At 41.0% G+C, this 19198-nt stretch overlaps 2 protein-coding genes across 3 annotated transcripts; one reads left to right on the top strand and one right to left on the bottom strand.

The window, feature by feature from the left end:
* Window positions 1–29: 29 nt before the first annotated feature.
* kri (krishah) lies at window positions 30–2186 on the top strand. 2 transcript variants are annotated; one of them, XM_068293273.1, is made up of 4 exons: window positions 30–104; window positions 701–1060; window positions 1132–1664; window positions 1955–2186. In XM_068293273.1, exons 2-4 carry the CDS (start codon window positions 798–800, stop codon window positions 1963–1965), a joined length of 807 nt encoding a protein of 268 aa, XP_068149374.1. In that variant the 5' UTR covers window positions 30–104; window positions 701–797; the 3' UTR covers window positions 1966–2186. The 2 variants fall into 2 exon arrangements, 1 of the variants encoding a protein (XP_068149374.1); XR_011032821.1 differs by having other exon boundaries at window positions 36–104; window positions 1132–1765.
* A 473-nt stretch (window positions 2187–2659) lies between these two features.
* On the bottom strand, window positions 2660–3703 carry mad2 (mitotic arrest deficient 2). The gene is made up of 3 exons (XM_068293274.1): window positions 3540–3703; window positions 3263–3409; window positions 2660–3167 (listed from the first exon to the last, which is right to left on the bottom strand). Exons 1-3 carry the CDS (start codon window positions 3610–3612, stop codon window positions 2758–2760), a joined length of 630 nt encoding a protein of 209 aa, XP_068149375.1. The 5' UTR covers window positions 3613–3703; the 3' UTR covers window positions 2660–2757.
* Between the last annotated feature and the right edge of the window lie 15495 nt (window positions 3704–19198).

Genomic DNA, 19198 nt, shown 5'->3' with positions numbered 1-19198 from the left:
CTAACAGTCGCAACTCCACAGGTATTGTGTACACCGCCAAATTGCTAGTGTCCGTAGCAGTGCCCCCGACGTTTGTTGAAGAACCCTGTGGCAGCAAGGAAAAGGTAAGCGTTAGCAAATTTTGTTGTTTACATTAAATAACCCAAATTTTTTTATTTTGCATTTTGCAAATATTTAAGTATTGTATAATGAGAAATCGGAAAAAAGCTTAATTTGGGTTTTTTTCCACAGTTGTTTTAAACCTATAATATTCTTTTATTATTAAAATTTATGGCAAACTGAAATTCTTGTTCCAAACTGAAAGCAATAGTTTAAACTGCAATAAGTGTCAAAGCATCGTCTATCTCCATCCAGGTTGCCTGCTCTGGAGATGCTTTTACGTTTCGAATAGATTTATTTCAGACAAGAAAAAAAGAAAATATTAACTCTTCGATTCGAACTTCTAGAAACTGAATTTCATACAGCAGAGCAACGTGAGGATTCCCTCACATTGTTGGCATAAATTTATCAAAACATTTAATTCCAAGTGGAATTACGTTCGGGGTTAATGCTAAAAAAATGAAATAGTAAGTTAGTTCTGTGTTTTTAAATTTAACGGCTTGCAAGCAAAATTTTTGAATTTTACAACACCACTACTTGCGGTAAAAGCTAAATTTAGCTATGTATCGATGTTTTTTATAATAAATGGCACATCTCTAAGACTTTTTGCCAGGCACGCGCTGTAAAAGGAATTAAACTTAATTAATTGCAACAGCATTGCAATTTAATAAACCTAAAAGCATATACATTAGACTGGGATGTGCACCGGTTCCCCTAGCAGCAATGGCACTCAGCCCGAAGAAGAAGGTGGTGCGGCAGAGCAGCAGCAGCAGCAACAGCAACAACACCACGGACAGCAAGAACAGCCACAGACAGAGCAGAGTCTTAGCCTCAGAACGCCCACGCATGCAATTGTTGGAGCAGCCACAGCAGAAGAAATTCTAGAGGAATATGGAAGCACTTTGAAACTCCTGGAATGTAATTCACAGGTTGCCGAACTTCTAACTATACTGAGAGACAAGTAATAATATCAATGATGTCCACTATCATCAAGTCGTTCTGATTGATTTTTTATTTGATTGTTGTTTTTAGGAATACCACCCGCAGCGATTTTAAATTTTATGCCGATCGTCTGATACGTCTGGTTATAGAAGAATCTCTCAATCAACTACCCTACACCGATTGTGATGTAGAAACCCCAACGGGTGCTATATACGAAGGCCTGAAATATCGGTCCGGCAATTGCGGAGTTTCAATCATACGTTCCGGCGAGGCTATGGAACAGGGACTACGCGATTGTTGCCGCTCGATAAGAATAGGCAAAATTTTGGTCGAATCGGATGCGAATACACATGAGGCTCGTGTTGTGTATGCCCGTTTCCCCGATGACATTGGCAGTCGCCAGGTGCTGCTTATGTATCCCATTATGTCCACTGGAAATACTGTTCTACAGGCAGTAAATGTTTTACGCGAACATGGCGTACCTGAGAAGTGCATCATCTTGTCCAATCTCTTTTGTACACCAGCGGCGGCACGTACTGTGGTTAATGCCTTTCCTAAATTGAAGATATTGACATCGGAACTGCATCCGGTGGCGCCCAATCATTTCGGACAGAAATATTTTGGTACAGACTAGAGATTAATTAGAGAGAGGGAATAAGATGAAGATGATGATGATGAAGACAACCACAATTGAGACTTGACAACTAAGCGCTGCTTAGGATAGGTAGTGTGTGCTGATGATGTTTATGAAGACGATGACCACCTAACCACTCAAAACTCTCAAATCCTAAACCCAATACCAAAAACCTACATAAACCGTACTAGCCTAACTCTCTCTTTTAAACAATCACAAAACAACAAACAAAAAACGCTTTTATTTATGTTATTAACACTCGTTTCCTTTTCTCTTCAGATGGCATTTGATTTGGTGGTATCCCAACGCGTCGCAAAACTTACCAAAACATACAACTGGCTTTTATGCAAATGCAAAGAAAACTCTTTAAAACATGTTGTTATACTACATACATATATCCTATAAACTTAATCAACTATTTTAAATGTAAATAAAATGAATCACAAAAGCGAATTACAATGCCCCAGCATCGGATCAGAGTTAATGAATGCTGAATGTGATAAATCTCAAAGATCGTTCTGTTTGGAAATTAAAATATCTATAAGGTAAACTAAAACTTTGTACAAAAGTTTAATGATTGAATGAAGTTTTTTTCATCCAATCAAAAAACAAGAGTGCAACCGAATGTAGAATCGGTTTATGGTACACAAAGACCAATTCAGTAAATTCGGACATATTGTTTTAAATGATATTCAAAAATAAATTGTTCAGGCTACTGCCACATACGATGAAGTTTCTGTATTTCATCAAATTCGTCGGAGACTGGGGTGATTTTTTGTTACAGTTTCCAGGTCGAATTTGAAAGTGTAATTAGTCGATTGAGAGGGTATGTAGGTCGTATTCCTTTCTATTTCCGATTGTAAATTATAACCGTAATTAAGATTTCTTGCAAAAAGAATAAAATAATGCGAATAGAGAGAGATTTCTTTAAGTTTTTGTGACAGCCTACGCCATTCCAGTAGTTATCTAAAATACACGTTAAACTTGCGTTAAACTACTCTTTTTTTTTTTTTATTGTAAAAACATAATGAAATAAATATTTATATATATGTATGTATATTAAAATGATATTTTCAGCTAGTTTAAGAGGTCATTTTGTAATTGACCACGGTCTCCACTTTGTGCAGACCGGTCGAGAAGGAGCGCAATTTAACAGCCTGAGCATTTTGTATGGACACTTCGCCGGTTTCATCCCACTCTTTGGGTATCTCTGTGTTCTCCAGTGTATGGATCATGACATCGAAGGCGCAAATACAATCGAGTAATGGCAAATAGCTAACTGTAGCTGATATCTGACGCATAACATCACGAATTTCATTTTGAATGCGTGCTAATTCCTTGGACGAGGTTGTCTTCATTAGATCACCGGATGAATCCTTACCATCACCCAGTTCGGCCTGCATTTTGAATTCCCAACATTCGAGCACCTCTTTGGTATGCGCATTGGTGATCACCATGGAAATTTTGTTCGTCATGTTCTTGGAAAGCCATTCTGCGATCAAATGAAACAAAACATTTGGATGAAATCGGGTAAGCCAAAACATATATGTACATAGAACTGAATGGGACAAGTGGGCGATATTTTACCTTCTGTTTGAGTTAAAACATTCTGTAAGAATGTTATAATTTTTTCATCTTTGGACATGAGAATCGTTAAACCATATTGTTGAGAAGTACTGAAATTCTCCGCTGGATATATTCCACGTTGAAATAATATTGAGTTTATGCCATATTCTTTATGAAATAAAAGCAAAAATAAATAGGACGCCGATTAACGCGGGCACTGGATATAGCCATCTCTCTCATGCATATGACAGCCTGTTGCTTGTTGTTAGTGTTGTTGTTACTTGTGGTGTCTACTTACTGAGATATTCTACTATAATCTGAGCAGATCCTTTAAGTGTAATACAATTTTTGCTAGCCTGAGCTGTCGACATTTTAAATGGTTAAAATCGCCAATTCTTTTGATAGCTTTTTTGCAAGTTGTAAATTCCGTTTAAAGCAGACCCGCGTCTATTGTGGCCAGAGTCGTATATTTCTCACAGAGTTGCCAGATGCCAGAAGTCGATAGCATGTTGGCCCTTAATTGTTGAATCGATATAATTTGAAAAACCGTTGATTTTCTTTAGCAAATGTTAATCGAATTTAAATTTGAATTTTACTCCAAACCTAAACAATTTATTTAACGGAATTAAATGAAAGGTTCAAATTGTTTCTGAATTCTTTAGCCGAAAGTCTGAAACTCTAAGTTAAGGGGTAAACAGATTTATACAAATTTTTAGACATATCAGCGAGGGAAAGGATGAAATATAATATTTATATTTTACATCTGATTGCATACTAGAATCTATACAAAGTCAAGAAAGTTTCTTCTTTAATTGATTGTCCTTAAACTCTATTCTCAATCTTTGAAAGTTGTACATACTTAACTCATAAAAAGTGCAAATGTTGTTTATAGGTTCCATCAACCAGTTTCGGCCCCACCAAATCATATGAAGAAAGCAAAATTTGTGTGCCATTCCCTTTTATTTTAGTTTTGGTTAGGGGACTGGGCCAAAAGCGACAGGAAATAAATACACAAAATGCAAACTTTAGTTTTAGTACTTTTTGGGCGCCACAATTCTTGAATGCTGATGGTATACACACACACACGTATAATCACTGTCGCCAGTTATCCTTGTTCTGCCGAGAGTGTTCGGGGATTCAGAGAGTTCAGTGATTTTTCCCTTAGTCGTTGAGGTTGTGGAAGGCGAATTGAAAAATAAATGGAAATGTCTTGGCAAAATATTGTGCAGAGCAAAATTTGCGTATTTATGAAATGGCAGCAGATTGAAAATGTCTCCTTTAAAAAGAGAGAGAGAGAGAGAGAGAGAAAAATGAAAAGAATATTAAAATAATGTTTCGAGTTCGATGTCGATGTTGGTGACAAGTGACAGTGGCTGGAAAAAGAGAGAAAGCAATTAAAGGCGGCACTCTGCTATTTTATGAGCTGTCCTCAAAATGCAGTAAATATGCTTGGCGCTTAGCCAAAAGGCAAAGGACATTGGCTAGTTCTAGCTTGTTGATGCTGGTGGTGGGCACTGCGCCATGACTACTACTACTACTTGTGCTTGGTCCGCTGCTCCTGTCAACGATTTGTAAAATTGATTGCATTGTCCTCCCGATGCTGTCGTCGTGGTCGTCGTCGCTTTGCAGCATTTCCTTAAAATCCTTGCTGGAGCGCTCTGCGTTGGCGTACAAATTGGAGTTCAGTGACATGGAAAATCTCTAATGACACGTTGTCAACATGAAATCCAATAAATTGAATTCCATTTAAATACAATACCATTTTTTACAAGACTCATTCACTAAATTGAAAGTTAACTAAACAAATGGAAAGTTTTCTTACACTTTTATAGAGTAATTACTTTAATCAAATTTCAAAATTTAATTATTCAATAGATATGGAGTAAAATGTTGCAGTTTTTTCTTAACACTTACGTTCAATCAATTGTACTAAGCCTAAAGGTGTAAAGTAAGGCTATGATCTGATCTTCAATTACAATTTGTAAGCTGACAGGCCAAGGTGATGTAGCTTCGGCTTCAACTGTGGCTGCTGGTCCAGGCCATCTCCTACTCTAACTTTAGCACTCTCACACATCATCAAAGGGGACGAGAAGGGCGTGCCTGAGGCGGCTCATAAACAACAAGCAGCATTAAGTCGCCATCTCCCTCTCTCTATCTCTCTGTCTCTCTTGGCCGTTTTCTCTGAGCAGAGTTCCCGGTATAAATATAACTAACCGCAGCTAATCGTCCAGGCTACTTACAGCTTCTTGCCAAAACAAAGTCAGAGGTTAAGCACGTGCGGAACGAGCATCGAGCCAGCATCATCGAGTGTTGAGCATCTCCTCCTCCTTCTCCTCCCACTACTATTACTACTCCTCCTTTAACCAAGTGCCATGTCTAGGCCTTCTTTTGGGTTGCCGCCTCCTTTGGCCTCAAACTTGGACTCAGCGCTGAGGTTGGTGTTTTTTTTTTCATTCTTTCTTTCTTTTTTACGATCTAAGGCCAATTATAACCTTGGCCTGCTGCTGCCATATCTCACATTTTTTCCTCTCCCCTGTCGTTGTTGCCTGCTTGCTGCTTGCTTTCTGGCTTGTTGGAAGATGATGAAGATGATCATTTCTCTGGCGCTTGGGCAAAAATTTATAAACACCTCAGCCACACGTTGGGGCGTCTCTCAGGCTCTTCTTACTGTCTGCCAGTCTGTCTCTGTCTTTCTGTCCGTTTGTCTGTCTGTCTGTTTCTCTTTCTGTTTTTTTTGTCTCCCTCCCATTCTCTCTCTTCATATTTTTTTGAACATTGCCAAACTCAACGATCTGGTAATTTATGATTAATGTTTGGGCAAGTCGAAGATGTTTTGTTTTTTTTTTTTTTGCGGGAGGTGGGGTGGAAGGGACTGTAACCATTTTGGTCAGCCTCCCCTGTTGTGTCATTTATGGCATTTTCAACTGGTGGGAAGTGTGGGCAGGGATAGGGGGTAGAGTAAGGACGAGGGGAGGGGAGGAGGATATGGATTGCAGATTGGAGGAGGAAAATAGACTTGCCCGTCATGTCAACGCTTGGCTGGGTTTTCCTAAGGTTAGGTGTTCGGATTAAACTTCCTGCTGCTTGGATGTCGCTTCGGTCGCTGCGGTGGTTATTGCTGCTGTTATTGCTCTGGTGGTGTCGGTTTTTGCGAGCTTAATTAAAGAGCAGCTCTGAATGGGACTGAAGTCGTCGTCGTCGTCGTCGTCGTCTCTGTGGTGCCTGGCATACGGCGCTTCCTGGAAATCAAACAGAAACAAACTCGCTAAATATTTTCAGTTAACGCTTTGGTGGTCTTGGCCTATAATTTGCCTCACAGACAGCAGACGATTGTCTGTTGATCGTTGTGGTATAGACATCTGCTACGGCAACCGTTGCTGCTGCTGCTGTTGCTGTTGATCAGTTGTTGCCGACAATCGCTGACGGGCTTAAGATAAACAACAAGTCCAAGTCCAACTCAATCATAAATGAATCATGAGCAAATTATATAGCCCAGGACTTGTCGGCGCTGGCGCTGCTTAATAAACAATCATCAGGCAACAACAACAGCAACAAATCGGAGATGAAGTTGCAGGCAACAGGCAATACACCAACGCCATCTCTACCCATCTTGCATCCTCCATCCACTTCTTCCATGTGATAATGATGATTTCACAACCAATTAAGCGTTGAAAGCCAAATACCGCCAAAGCAGCAGAAAGCTGCAAAATTTTTGAGGTTAATCCTTTAGCCGTTGCTGCTGCTGCTGACGCTGCTGCTGCAATTTTCGGTGTTGCTGCCTGCCTGTAGAACGTGATGAAGATCTGCTGCTGCTGGCATAGGCAAGATATGAAGTTGACGTTGGCGAAGGCGATGCTGATGCTGATGCTGAACCTGATGGTGATGGTGATGGTGATGGCGTTGATGCAGGCGGCAAAACAGCGGCGTCTGTCGGCTTGTTAAGTGGAGTTGTTGCTGTTGTTGTTGTTGCTGTTGCCGCTGTCGGTTTGGGGCAAACGCCACGGGAAATTATGGTGGCCAAACTTCCCAGACCGCAACTAATTTAACCAAAGTGCGAATTGGAGGAGTTGTTGGAGTCACAGTCAAAGTTGGAGTCGGAGTCAAGATTCACACACACGTACATACATATGTACATATGTACATATATATGTTTACTGCCACATCCGAAAGCGAAACGAAATGGCCAGACAAAAAAACAAAAATCAAAACCAAAACTACAAAAATAAAAACGAACAGAAGGAAATTTAGGCTAAGTACGACAACTTAAACTACCCTTGAATGCCATAAACGTATACATTTCTCAATTCAGGCTGGGCAGAAACTGAAGGGATTGTCTCTGGTGATAAATATTACTCTAACAAATCAGTTTTCATGCTTTTATATTGAACTCTATGTCAGGCAACTCGATCTGTGTCAATATCAACTATCTCCATACTTAAAGAATAAGAGAAATCAGAAAAATGTCTATCGATCGAATTTCTAAATTTTGTCCAATGTCAAATATACCCTTTAATGTAAGGTATAGGGAAAACAGACCACAACAAAGCTGCCGCAGGAGACAAGGCTTGTTAGAGTAGAATCCCATGGACAGGGCTGAGAATTATGAAGTGTTAGAGAGAAAGAAAGAGGGAGAGAAAGAGAAGAGACATTCAGAAAAATGGGAGGGAAGTGACGTGCGGTGTGGATTGCTGGTGCCCAAGCTGCGAATTTGTGAAGCGTGATGAGCGCCTGGCAGGAGGGGTTTACACTAAGTGGAAGGAGTAAGAAATTATGAGCAAGGGGTAAAAAGAGTGATAGAGAGAGGGAGATACTTGGGGTAGTATTAGTAAGTCAGTCAGTGCAATGTCAGGCTAAGGCTCTATCTCTAGCTCTCAGTCTTTGGCTCTTTACTATATAACTGCCAAGCACACGCGATCTCTGGACAATGACGATGTCGACGGAATTAACTCATAAAATATACATTATCATAGGCTGCAACTAGCCCCAATGGCAACTGCAACTGCAATTGGAATTGGGAATGAGAATCAGAATCACAATCAGAATGAGAATGAATGAATGTCGGCAAGGGGAAGTGAAGTGAAGTGTGGCTTATTTGGGATACTGAGGACTGTCTACTCATAGTTGTCTGCCTGCCTTTTTGGCGCTTTCGTGTGGCACCGACACAACCAAGACGACTTTAACTCCAACTCCATCTCCAACTTGCTGTGACTATGACGATGTCTGTCTCTGTGTTTCTGTTTCTGTGCCTGATCATCATCAACTTGGGATTTTCGTAGTTGCCTTTAACAGATTTGTGCAATTAGCCACAGGCAAGTGTCTCCGTCTCCGTCTCTGACTCTGACTCCTCTCAGGTGATATAGATGGGTTTAGAAGGAGAAGCGTATGTTCGGGTCGAATCATCATCTACAACTACCACTAAGAGACTAAAACACAAAGATACTTTTTGTATGATTTTTGCAGTAAAATCATGATGACATGCAGACCAAACCAGACCACAGACAGAAAGGGGTAGAAATGTGTTTCGTAACTGAATGTGCCAAGTGCAGTCGACCAGGAGATACTATACTATGAGAGATAATACAAACTTGATAGTTCCAGACTCAGACTCGGACAGAATTTGACGCCCTGCAACTCGAATCAGATAAATTGAAGGCGAGAAACTGCCTAATGGGAAAGGCAAAGAAATTTGTTACCATTTTTTCGCCATAACTAATTTATATAATTAGATCTAAACTAACAAGATGAGAGAATTACTTTTAAGTAGGAGGACATTATATTGTCTTGATGACAATGAGGATAAAAACTCACTGAGGACAACAAAATTAATTTGGACACCTTAGCTGGTTGATTATCCTGACTTTTCCTCAACTTTGCATACAATCCAATGTGAAGTTCTCCTTCACTTTCTTGTACGACAAAGAAAAGCTTTGACAGAGAAATTGATTGAAAGATTTACAGATAATAGAATTGTAGCAAAAGAAATATTATCAATAACATTTGGTGTCAACTAACATTGGCTGAATATATATGTCCACCATTAGCGACAGGAGCGGTACCTTCCCCACCAGCGCTAAACGCAATTCTTCTAGGCTGTGTGGGAACTCTTTGGATTTCTCAACCAAATATATATATGTATAAATATACCTACATATACACATATTTCTTTAGGTAAAGAAATATGCACTCCACACTCTACTCTCCACCTCCAGCTCTTTTATTTATTTTTTTTTGTTTTTGCATCTCTCTCTCCCTCCCTCTCGTCGTTCCTCACTTATGCACAATTATGGCTTTATTGTCTAAACTTGGACTTGGGACACATCTATTTAAAGGCATAGTTGTCTGGCTTCCAACACACAAACACACACACACAGAGCGTTGCATTTTCGGTTTGTGTCTTTAAAACGAAACCGCCGACAAAACCAACTCGCTCCACCCTCCCCCATGACCCTCTGGTCTGCCTGATGCTCCTGCTTTTGGTACTCCTCCATGCTCATCCTTGTCCAACCTTTGCAGGCAATTCGTCTGCCTTCTGTTTGTCTGTTGGCTTCATTGTTTTGGTTGGCGGCCCTTCGTCATCATCGTCATCCATCCACATCATCATGATTGTTGGTAGGTCTCTTTCACTCCCTCTCTCTGGGACTGGGACTGGGACTGGGACTCAAACTGGGGACTGGGGACTGCCACTGCGACTGACTCCCGGACGAATTAACTTGTTTTGGTATAAACGGCGGCTATTTTGTAAGTTCATAAAGGATAAATTGCCAATTTTGGGATTTGACTTGGTGAACGTTTTGCGTGTCTGGCAATACCTTTTGGGCAAGGACGGTTAACAGGTGGCTGAAGGGTTCCTTTCCATATACCAAGGAAAACACATAATATGAATTGCATGCAAAAGTAAATAGAAAGAATATTTTGGTGTTCCAATTATCATTTAAAAGAGTAAATAAGCAATTATTTGTAAAAATTGAATGGCTTTTTAAAGTTAAGGTGGTGGTGGGTGGGTGGCGCTGCTGTTGGGTAAACCGCTCCTGCCTGCCTTTTTGTACCTCCCGTGCTATATTGAGTTTTCAATCTTTTGGTTGATCGATCTGTGGTCTTTAGGGAAAACTTGGTCCAGTCAACCTTGAGTTGAGTTTGAGTTTCATTTAAGGCAGAGACAATGCTAGCCACTTTGGCGGGGACTCTGCATTGGCTTCTTCTTCGTTGGTCTGTCGTTTGGTCGGTCGTTTTCGTCGACTTCATCATCTGCTTCTTCTTCTTCATCTGCTTCTACTGCGGCAAATGAAACAAAACCAATTAAAAATGTTTCGTTGCACCCAAAAACGTAGTTGCTGCTGCTGCTGTTGCTGGAGTGGCGCTCCAAGATCAAGTTAAGGAATTGTTGCTGTTGCTGCTGCTGCTGCTGATGTTGCTGCTGATGCTGATGCTGATGCCGTTGATTGTCTTGAAGATATGCAAGCTGAGGCTGAGGCTAAGGCTGTGGCGCAGCCTACACGGTGGCAAGTTAACAAAAAGAGCGACAACAACTACATTTTTTTGCTTTTTTTCGGTAGGTATACAACGAGCTGAATACAGAGATACAGATACATTCTTCTTCTCTGGGTCTCAGGTCTTCATTTTTAATGAAATTCTTAACAAGGCGCACAAAATGCAAGCGCAACTTTTGACTTGCTCTTCGACTCTTCGATGCGGTGTGGTGCGGTTCGGTGGACCGAGAGGTGAAGTTCGAGGAGTTGATCGCCAGTGGAGTTCGACTGTTGGCTTGGCTTGTGTGTCCAACTAACTAACCAAATCGCGCAGACGTCGCAGCAAGTTGAGTGAAGTAACCGGCCGGCCGCCCGTTTTAGGCTGCAATTGGCTCGCCTCGGCTTGGCTTGGCCAAAAACCATGAGAAGGCGACCGCACACCGCGTTTTTCGCTCTGATCCCTCCAGTCCGCCTGGTCGGGTACCGCCGCCGCCGCCAGTGTCCACTGTGCCGTGCCGCTAGTGCCACTGCGCCTCAGTGCTGCTCGCCCCTTATTGGAATTCATTAAAAATTCACGTGTGTGTGAGAGCAATGTCTGTCCAAAAAAAAAAAAAAAGAAAATAAAAGCGAAAAAACGCAAAAAAAAAAACATTGTTCAAGGAATGAGAGCAAGTTGAAAAATTTACGAAATTAGTTCACAAGCTGTAGAAGAGGGGAACAGAGAGCAGGCAAGTGAATGCCAAAGGATGAAGAGGAGGAGGAGGAGGACGTGGAACAGCAGCAGGAAGAGTAGTTGGAGGCAGTTGTGGAGCAGCGCCACTTTAATTTAGTCATCAGGTGATTTTTCGCGAGCTTTAAGTGAAATCTTTAACGTGACGCTGGAGATTGTTATGTGATCTCTCTCTTTCTTTTCCTCTGCCTGCTCTCCTCTCTTCTGTTGACCACGTTTCTCGCCCCTCTTGCCCTTGCCAGCTTCTTGAAACTGAACTAAAGTTGGAGCCGGGCCAAAAGGAGTGGGGCTTGGGGCGATGAAGGGAGGGTTTTGGCCAAGCGCGTGTGTGGGCAATTGGCTTTGAGGTGGCATGTTGCTCGGTTTGGTTAAAACTTATTTTGATTCTGTTTTTGTCTCTCCTTCATTTCCTTTGTATATGTGTGTACATACATACATTTTTGGGGTCTTCGTTACACTTGAGAAAAATAGATGGTTCACTCCTTGGATCCTTTCAAGTTAGTGCTATATGCTCTGAAAGCCTGAAATTAAAGTTAGGGAGCTTAAAACTTTCTGTAAATCTGTGAAATTTTTCACGAATTTGCAAGTTTTCCCAATAAATTGAAAAATCAAAGAACTAAAATGGAAAGCCTAGAAAAAAACGTCCAAATTGATACTCTGTTTTGCTCTCCACAAACTGTTTCCTATGGGCAACACTGTTCCCACCAATGATAATAGATTTAAAGGCAGTTCAAATTGTAGGATATTTAGTTAATAAGTCATGTTAGATATGGTTCTGAATTATATCCTAGATATGGTTTGTTGTGTCTAATATAATTCACTGACATCATTTTGAGAGCCGGGTAATTTGCAGCAATTTTAAACCAATTACCAACTAACAATAAGACAAAACCAAACTCGATACTAGCGCAACTCTAGCGACATTTTTCAGTTAAACTCATGAGGGGAGGGGGGACACACAACAACGATGACGATGGACACGACGACGCCGTGCAGTCTAGGCTGGCTGGCAGGCTGCCAGTCAGCAGTCGACGAACTGCATCACGATCTCAGACCAGACCTCAGTCTCTCTCTCAGCCTCGCAGTCCTCACAGATCTTATAGTCTCGCAAGTCTGGCCTAAAGGCTTATCAACAAATACCACAGACAGATATTTAAGAAGGCGAATTGTTGCTGTTTGCAGTTTACTGGCAAAAGCTTCCAGGCAACTTGGCTGTCAACTTGACTAAGCACTGACAGCAATAGCAACAGCAGCAACAGTTGCAGCAGCAGGTTACCTAGCCAAGAGAAATATTTGACCATAACAAGTTATTTACTACTATGACTAGGAGTTGGCCTCAAGGACGGGCATCAGCATTCCGTGTAGGAAATGGTAATTGGTGAACTATTTGATTTAGGAAGTGTATGAGGAAAAACTGGTAGCAACATGGTTGCTGCAACATGTTGATACCGACAATTTCAATAAATAAAACCCAAAGCAGGTTGGTAAAGCAAAAGAGCCAACCAGGTGGCAACTTGTCGTAAGCTGAGTTGGTCAGAGCTACCATTTAATGACAAGATCAAACTCTAGATCGGGGCTAAGATTCAACCGAGAGTCTCGGGAAAGCGTAAGCGTGTCTGTGTGTGTAGCAGCAAATGTTGCTGCCGGCTGTTGTTGCTGCTGCTGATGACGATGATGATTGCAACAAAGTAGGCAAAAAAAAAAACCAGCTTTAGTTTGCCCCATCTCTTCTCGCCTGTTTGAGTAGTTCAACCACCAAGTCTAGTCTGGATCGTCATCTTCTTCTCATCCTCAAGTCGCCAACTTCCATCTTCATTTTCATCGTTGTTGTTGTTGTCGTCGTCAGTCGTCGCTATGTCTGGCAAAGTCTGCCAAGTCTCTCTCTCTCTCCCTCTCTGCATGTCTCGCTTTTTAGTGGCAGTCATGGGAATTATTGTTTATTGGCATTGGCCATAGTTCCTCCCACCAACCGGCTCCCGCATCACACCCTAACCAACCAGTAGTTGTCTTAGTCCTCCTTTTCCCGCCTTGCTTCCTCTTACATCTCTCCAGGCAAATATATATGTAGGTATGTACATATGTAAGTATGTATGTTGATGTTGAAAGGCAGCAAGAGAGCGACAGAAATAGTATTTTTCTATTTCTCTTCACTTTAAAAAGAGACGTTTCTAGGACAGATTTAATTTTGACATTTCTATTAGCTTCGCATATGAGAAAGCCAATTAGGAGGGGAAAGCTAACTAAGCGAAAATAAAGACTTATGTATGTTGATTAAGAGAGTTTCTGTACTATGCTAATCAAGTTCATAGAGAGAATGAGTCTAAAGAAATTTGGGGCACGGCTCATAAGTAGATTAAATCTATATCTTGCGTTTTTTGTTTAAGTTTAGTTCGTTTTTTGTGCCCTTTTTGTGTTTTTGTTTTTGCATTTGGCAACCCTTGCATGTCATTCGCTCGATTCATCTTTGGGCCAGCTGCCTCTGAAACTGTTAAATGCAGTTAGGCCCTTTTCGAAGGAGCAGCAGCAGCAGCAGCAGTCAAAGATAAGTTCTTTCAAATTATAAAGCGGCTTTTCGTATGTGAATTGGAATGAAGAAGAACAAACACCAAGTTGACTCTCTCCCTTACCCTAGCCTCCCCTCCCCACCCGTAAAGCTATTGATCATTGGCTAATGGGCAGGTGTACCAGGTATATGGAACAATTTTGGCAGAGGCAGCTGCAAAGGGCCTCAAAAAGGAAGAAAAAACAACAAAAACCAGAAAGAGAAGAGCTTAACACGTGCTAAAACAAGAAGGAGCAAAACGTAAAGGACGAACCACTGGCCATGGGGTTAACATGAACATGAGTCATGCCCTGTTGCGGTTGTGTGGTCCACACACACATAAACACTCCTAATTTTTGGATACCTTCATTAATTGGGTAGGGAAAAAGGAATTTTCTTCGCCTTGTTGCAGCTCATTCATGTCGGTTGGGTGACATTCTGATTGAGGGCAGAGCAGAGTCGGGAAGAGCAATAAAAAGCAGCAACATTAACAGCAGCCGTAGAAAAGCAGGTGCTAACCAGTTCCTGGTCAGGTCCTGAGCCAGACAAATTCTCCTTGTTTCTTTTCGTCATCTCCTTGTTTTTTTTTTCTTTTCGTTTATATATGTGTATATATTTGCAGCTGGCAGCTGTTTCTTTTGGTCTTGGGCCACAGGATCAACGACTTAGCACGTGGCGCATGTGGCGTTCTCTTTGCTCTTTGGCATGGATGCCCCATGCTCTGTTTTGGAAGGGAAATGTGGTGGCTCCTGCCGAAAATTAAACAAAAAACAAAACCAAGAAACAGTCCATAGCCGTAGTTTGGTCGAATATTTTCATACCCTAACCCTTATAAAGGGAAACTTTATCCTGTCCAACTTTAGCTAACGATGGCCTAATTGAATTCTAATTCTGAAACCTAATCAGTTCGGCTAGGATCAAAACGAACTTCCTTATGGCACATATGAATCTACTTGAATTCCATGGGATAGAGTTTTTCGAGTATTTGAAATAATCGTACGATATTTCAACACCGATTGACATGCCGTTTGTATATACAGAGGTAACATACCCATTTGGCAAGGGTATAAAAAGGTCATTCGGGAAGTGTGCCTGGTCTTCGTCTATTGTATATTTATCGAAGGGAATTGTGGCAGCTGCTACTGCTGCTGCCTCTTCTTTGTATTTCTGGTTCTTTTCTCATTCTCATTTGATTTCATTCTCTTCTCAATCGTCTTTTTCTCTTTCTCTCTCTGTCTTTCTCTACTCTCGACTCGACTTGTCATTATTTATTGTTTTTTTTTTTTTTTTTTCATTTTTTGGTCTTTGTTTGGTTTTTGGCGTATTAATTGAATTATGGAAATTTCCAAATATCTACCCCAAATAGTATATAGTAAGTAGTTCCTTTACGTTTCCTCAATAGGTTCAATAAATATTTAGACAGCTCACAATAATGAATTGGCAAAATAAATATTTTCTCTATTGTTTGAGGGGTTGAAAACAGCCGCATGGCCACTTTAGAAAATTTCACACGCAATTGCATTTTCCCCCCGTTCTTCCCCGCCCTCCATTACTAACATTTCTCTCTATTTCTCTTACACAAAGATGATGATAATGATAATGCCGATAATAATTGATGATGATGATGACTTAATTGAGACATTTTCATCAAATCATCTTGGATTTTTTTTGTTTTGTTTTGTTTTTGGTTTATGTGCTTTTTTTTCTGTTTCGGTGTGGGCTACTTAAGATAATTCGCTTTGAGACTGCCATCATCATCTTGGGTTTATCATGTTATTTTACTGATACTTTATCGCCGACCATACGAATGCGTTAAAAATGTTTCACGCTTAACGGTATACCCATTAAATTACAGTTGTTCAATGGGGTGAATGGGGTTGCTTAAGCTATACATAGCTTGAAAATGAAATAAGATGTCGATTTGACAGCTTAAGTGTTCTAATATATGTAAATCCTATACTGTTAAAGTGGTCAAAGGCAATCGTTGCATTAAGGTAAATGAAGTTTTAACTAAGTCTGTTATTGGAAACGCAATGGAAAGCAATGCAGATGTGATATTCAAGGAAGTTCAAAGAAGATAATAAATTGTTATACAAAGCTGTCTTGTACAGAGCTCTTGTACTCTTACACTTAGTTAAAATATATAACAGACCTATTGAGCATTTGTCTAATGCAACAGATTGTCGTTTTCACACAGAAAACAACTGAAATTGTACAAAAAGGGAGAAGAAAGGGATTTTCATGTGAATTGACTGATTAGAGGATATGAAAGAAGTCGGATAGTGCCTGGACAGTGTCGATGGTTAACACCGGATCGTTTTTATTGCGCTTAAAGTGATTTTATTTGTGTGTGAGTATGTGTGTATTTTGTCTCTTTGGTTTTCTTGTTGTCTCTCGTATAAATTGACAAACTTATGGGGGCTAAGTTGGGATCTGAGAGGCATCGGGATTGCCATCACCATCACGACATTGGCAATGGCAATCGACATTATTGGGGTTAGGGAAAGAAAGAGAAGGTAAGGGCTGGAATGGGGTATCAGTATCCTCTTCACCTATGTTATGTTTGTGTCTTCGTCGGCATGTGCGGCACTTCGCTTATTGATTTTGTAATTAAGCATTGTCATTAAATTTTATGAGGAGCAGAGCGACAGGCAGGCTGGGCAGGCAGTCAGGATAGCGTTGAAAATATTCCTAATTGAGTTGTTATAATCGGGGCAAGAGAGTTAAAACACTTTTAGAATTAACAATGTATTGAGCCAATAACTCCCATGGTTTTTTATTTCTAAAAAAAAGGGCCACTAGTCGAAATGATTTTCTATCTAAGTGGCGTGCATAATTGATGGGCTTGGCTTTCCGTTTGTCCTAGTGCTGCCAATTAAATGAAATTATGGGTGGCACTATTCCACAGTGTTGGTTAATTTAGTATGCAGACAAAGGCAATGGGGTTCGAATAAAACTGGGGATCGACGACATTGATCGAAGGGATCGAAGGTTTTGCCAACTTAAGCATAAACATAAATCATCTGCATAAATTTCGGTACAAAGAATTCGCTTTGGAATTTCTATTGTTTTTTTTTTGAGAATTGGTAAACGAAGGCAGTTCATCATGTTGATTGAATGCGGACTCCGAAAAGGATTTTTGTTGTCTGCGAATTTGTTTTTATTTTGTGAAATCCTTTTTTTTTTTTTTTTTGTTTCTCTCTTTGGTGTCCATTGTTTTTAAGGCTCTGTGGTGACTAGCTTAGTTCCCCGTCCAACCCCCTACCCCCTGGTCTTCCGTATTATGGGGTCGGATTAATATCAAATGGAAGGAGCATCATTTGTTGGATTAATGCCACGCCCCTTATATAGATACCGACAATTTATATGACCTACCAAGGAGAAAGAAATCAGCTGACAACTTTATCTGTCTAGTTGTGTGTCAGTGTGTGTGTGTGTGTGTGTGTGTGTGGTATTGACTGCTGCTGCTGCTTCCGGAAATGAAAATCGTCAAACTGCACCGCAGCAACTCAATCTCATTGTCTCGCTAATTGTCTGACTGACTGTCTGTCTGGCTGGCTGTCTCCCAAGGTGTGTGTAAGTGTCTGTGTGTGTGCGTGTGTGTGAGAAGCGCGTCATAAGCCTCTGCCCACCACTGCCTCTGGTTTCTAGTTCCTGGCCCTAAGCAGCAGGTCATTCTTCCTGTTTATCTAAGCGGACTCTGCTCTCTTTTACTCACCCTCCCTCTAGCGATAACCTCTCTCGTTTTGCCTCGCTCGCTCTCGGTGGCATACGTTTTGCCTTGTTTCATGCCGCAACACGCACAATTTACCTTTGGCCCAAACACAAACAAAAACAAAGTCAGCTGACTCATGCACAGACGACAACGACAACGACGACGACGACGTCTGGAACCTTTTTTCCTCTTCCACTGCGTCTTCTGCTTCTTCATTTTTCTTTTTTGAGCCTAGGCGGTGCGCGTTTAATGACCGGAACGGATTTCTGCTCTACGCTTCAGCCGTCAGCAATAGCAACAAAAACAACAACAGCAACAAGAAGAACAACAACAGCAGCCGTTATCCTCGCACTCATACGTTAGCTCGCTCGCACACAGCTTCCTCACACACACACACTTACATACAGAGTGAGAGAGCAAGACTCACACACAGTGGGAGCTCTCTGAGCCACACAATGTGTACTGTGTGCACTTAAAATCCTATTAGGCTCAATTATCCGCTGATATTGCGTACACGATCTTTCATTTCATTTCGGTTTTCTTCTCATTCATTCATTTTTCAGTTTTAGCTTCCTTTTTCTAGGAATTAGTTTCTCATTTGTTGTTGTTATTATTATTGTTGTTGTTGTTTGCATTCAATTTGTCTTTCCTTTTTACGGTGCTGGTTTTGGTCCTGGCAGGACATCCCAAGGAGAAATGGAGATGGAGGAGGAGGAGGAGGGAGGCAAGCAAGCTGTTTCTTTGTTCAACGCACGCTTCGTACAGAAACTGAAACTGACATTGATTCATATTTATTTATTTAGTAGCCCAGCCAACTGGTTACCACTTGTAGGTCACTAAAGAGGGAGAGAGAAAGAGAAGGTGAGAGGGCCAACCGACCAGTTGTAGGCAGCTGCCAAACTAACTCATCGAAAACCTTAGTTCCCCCTTCTTCCCCTGCCCTTCTCGCTTACAGTCACACATTTTCCGCAAAGGGTTTACGCGATCGATTCATTGTAAAATTCCATTTGATTGTATTTCGGTATTTATTTCGGTTTATCTCCTTAAATATTAATTATAAGTTATTTCCCGTCAAGAGAAAATAAGGAAGGAAATTCCCTTAAAATCATTGGGGTTCCGGTTCCGGTAGGAATGTCTGTTCTAACACAAAAAAGAGGGAGAGATAAATGTAGGGACAAATCTGCAAAAGCATATTTCAAAAATGTTCGAGAAAAAAAAACCAAAAAAGAATGCCAAGTAGGAGGCTTTGGCATCCAGTCGCTATCATATGATGCCACTTCAAAAGGCGCCTCGGCTTACCGTTAAATGAAATCACTTTTCATTTCGTTTGCCTCTTCTCTCTCTCTTTCTCGCTGTCGCTTCATCGCCAAAAAGTGTCGTATTTCAAATGTTTCATAAAGACATCAACTAAATCAAAACTGACACAAGCAAAAGCAAAAACCTAAGACCCCGAAGGGCCCACAACAGCAGCAAAATCAGCAGCAGCAGAAGCAGCCACCATCAC

The sequence above is a fragment of the Drosophila tropicalis genome, unplaced genomic scaffold, assembly GCF_018151085.1.
Source record: "Drosophila tropicalis isolate 14030-0801.00 unplaced genomic scaffold, ASM1815108v1 contig_694, whole genome shotgun sequence".
NCBI classification, from domain to species: Eukaryota; Metazoa; Arthropoda; class Insecta; order Diptera; family Drosophilidae; genus Drosophila; species Drosophila tropicalis.
Note: the sequence above shows the minus strand (reverse complement) of the source record. Positions and strands in the feature narration are given on the sequence as shown.

Coding starts and splice junctions, on each gene's coding strand:
- kri (XM_068293273.1), top strand. CDS start 798: ATGTGCACCGGTTCCCCTAGCAGCAATGGCACTCAGCCCGAAGAAGAA. Junction 1,061..1,131: donor CTAACTATACTGAGAGACAA/GTAATAATATCA, acceptor TGTTGTTTTTAG/GAATACCACCCGCAGCGATT.
- mad2 (XM_068293274.1), bottom strand. CDS start 3,612: ATGTCGACAGCTCAGGCTAGCAAAAATTGTATTACACTTAAAGGATCT. Junction 3,410..3,539: donor GATTATAGTAGAATATCTCA/GTAAGTAGACAC, acceptor TATTTCATAAAG/AATATGGCATAAACTCAATA. Junction 3,168..3,262: donor TGTTTTAACTCAAACAGAAG/GTAAAATATCGC, acceptor ATTTGATCGCAG/AATGGCTTTCCAAGAACATG.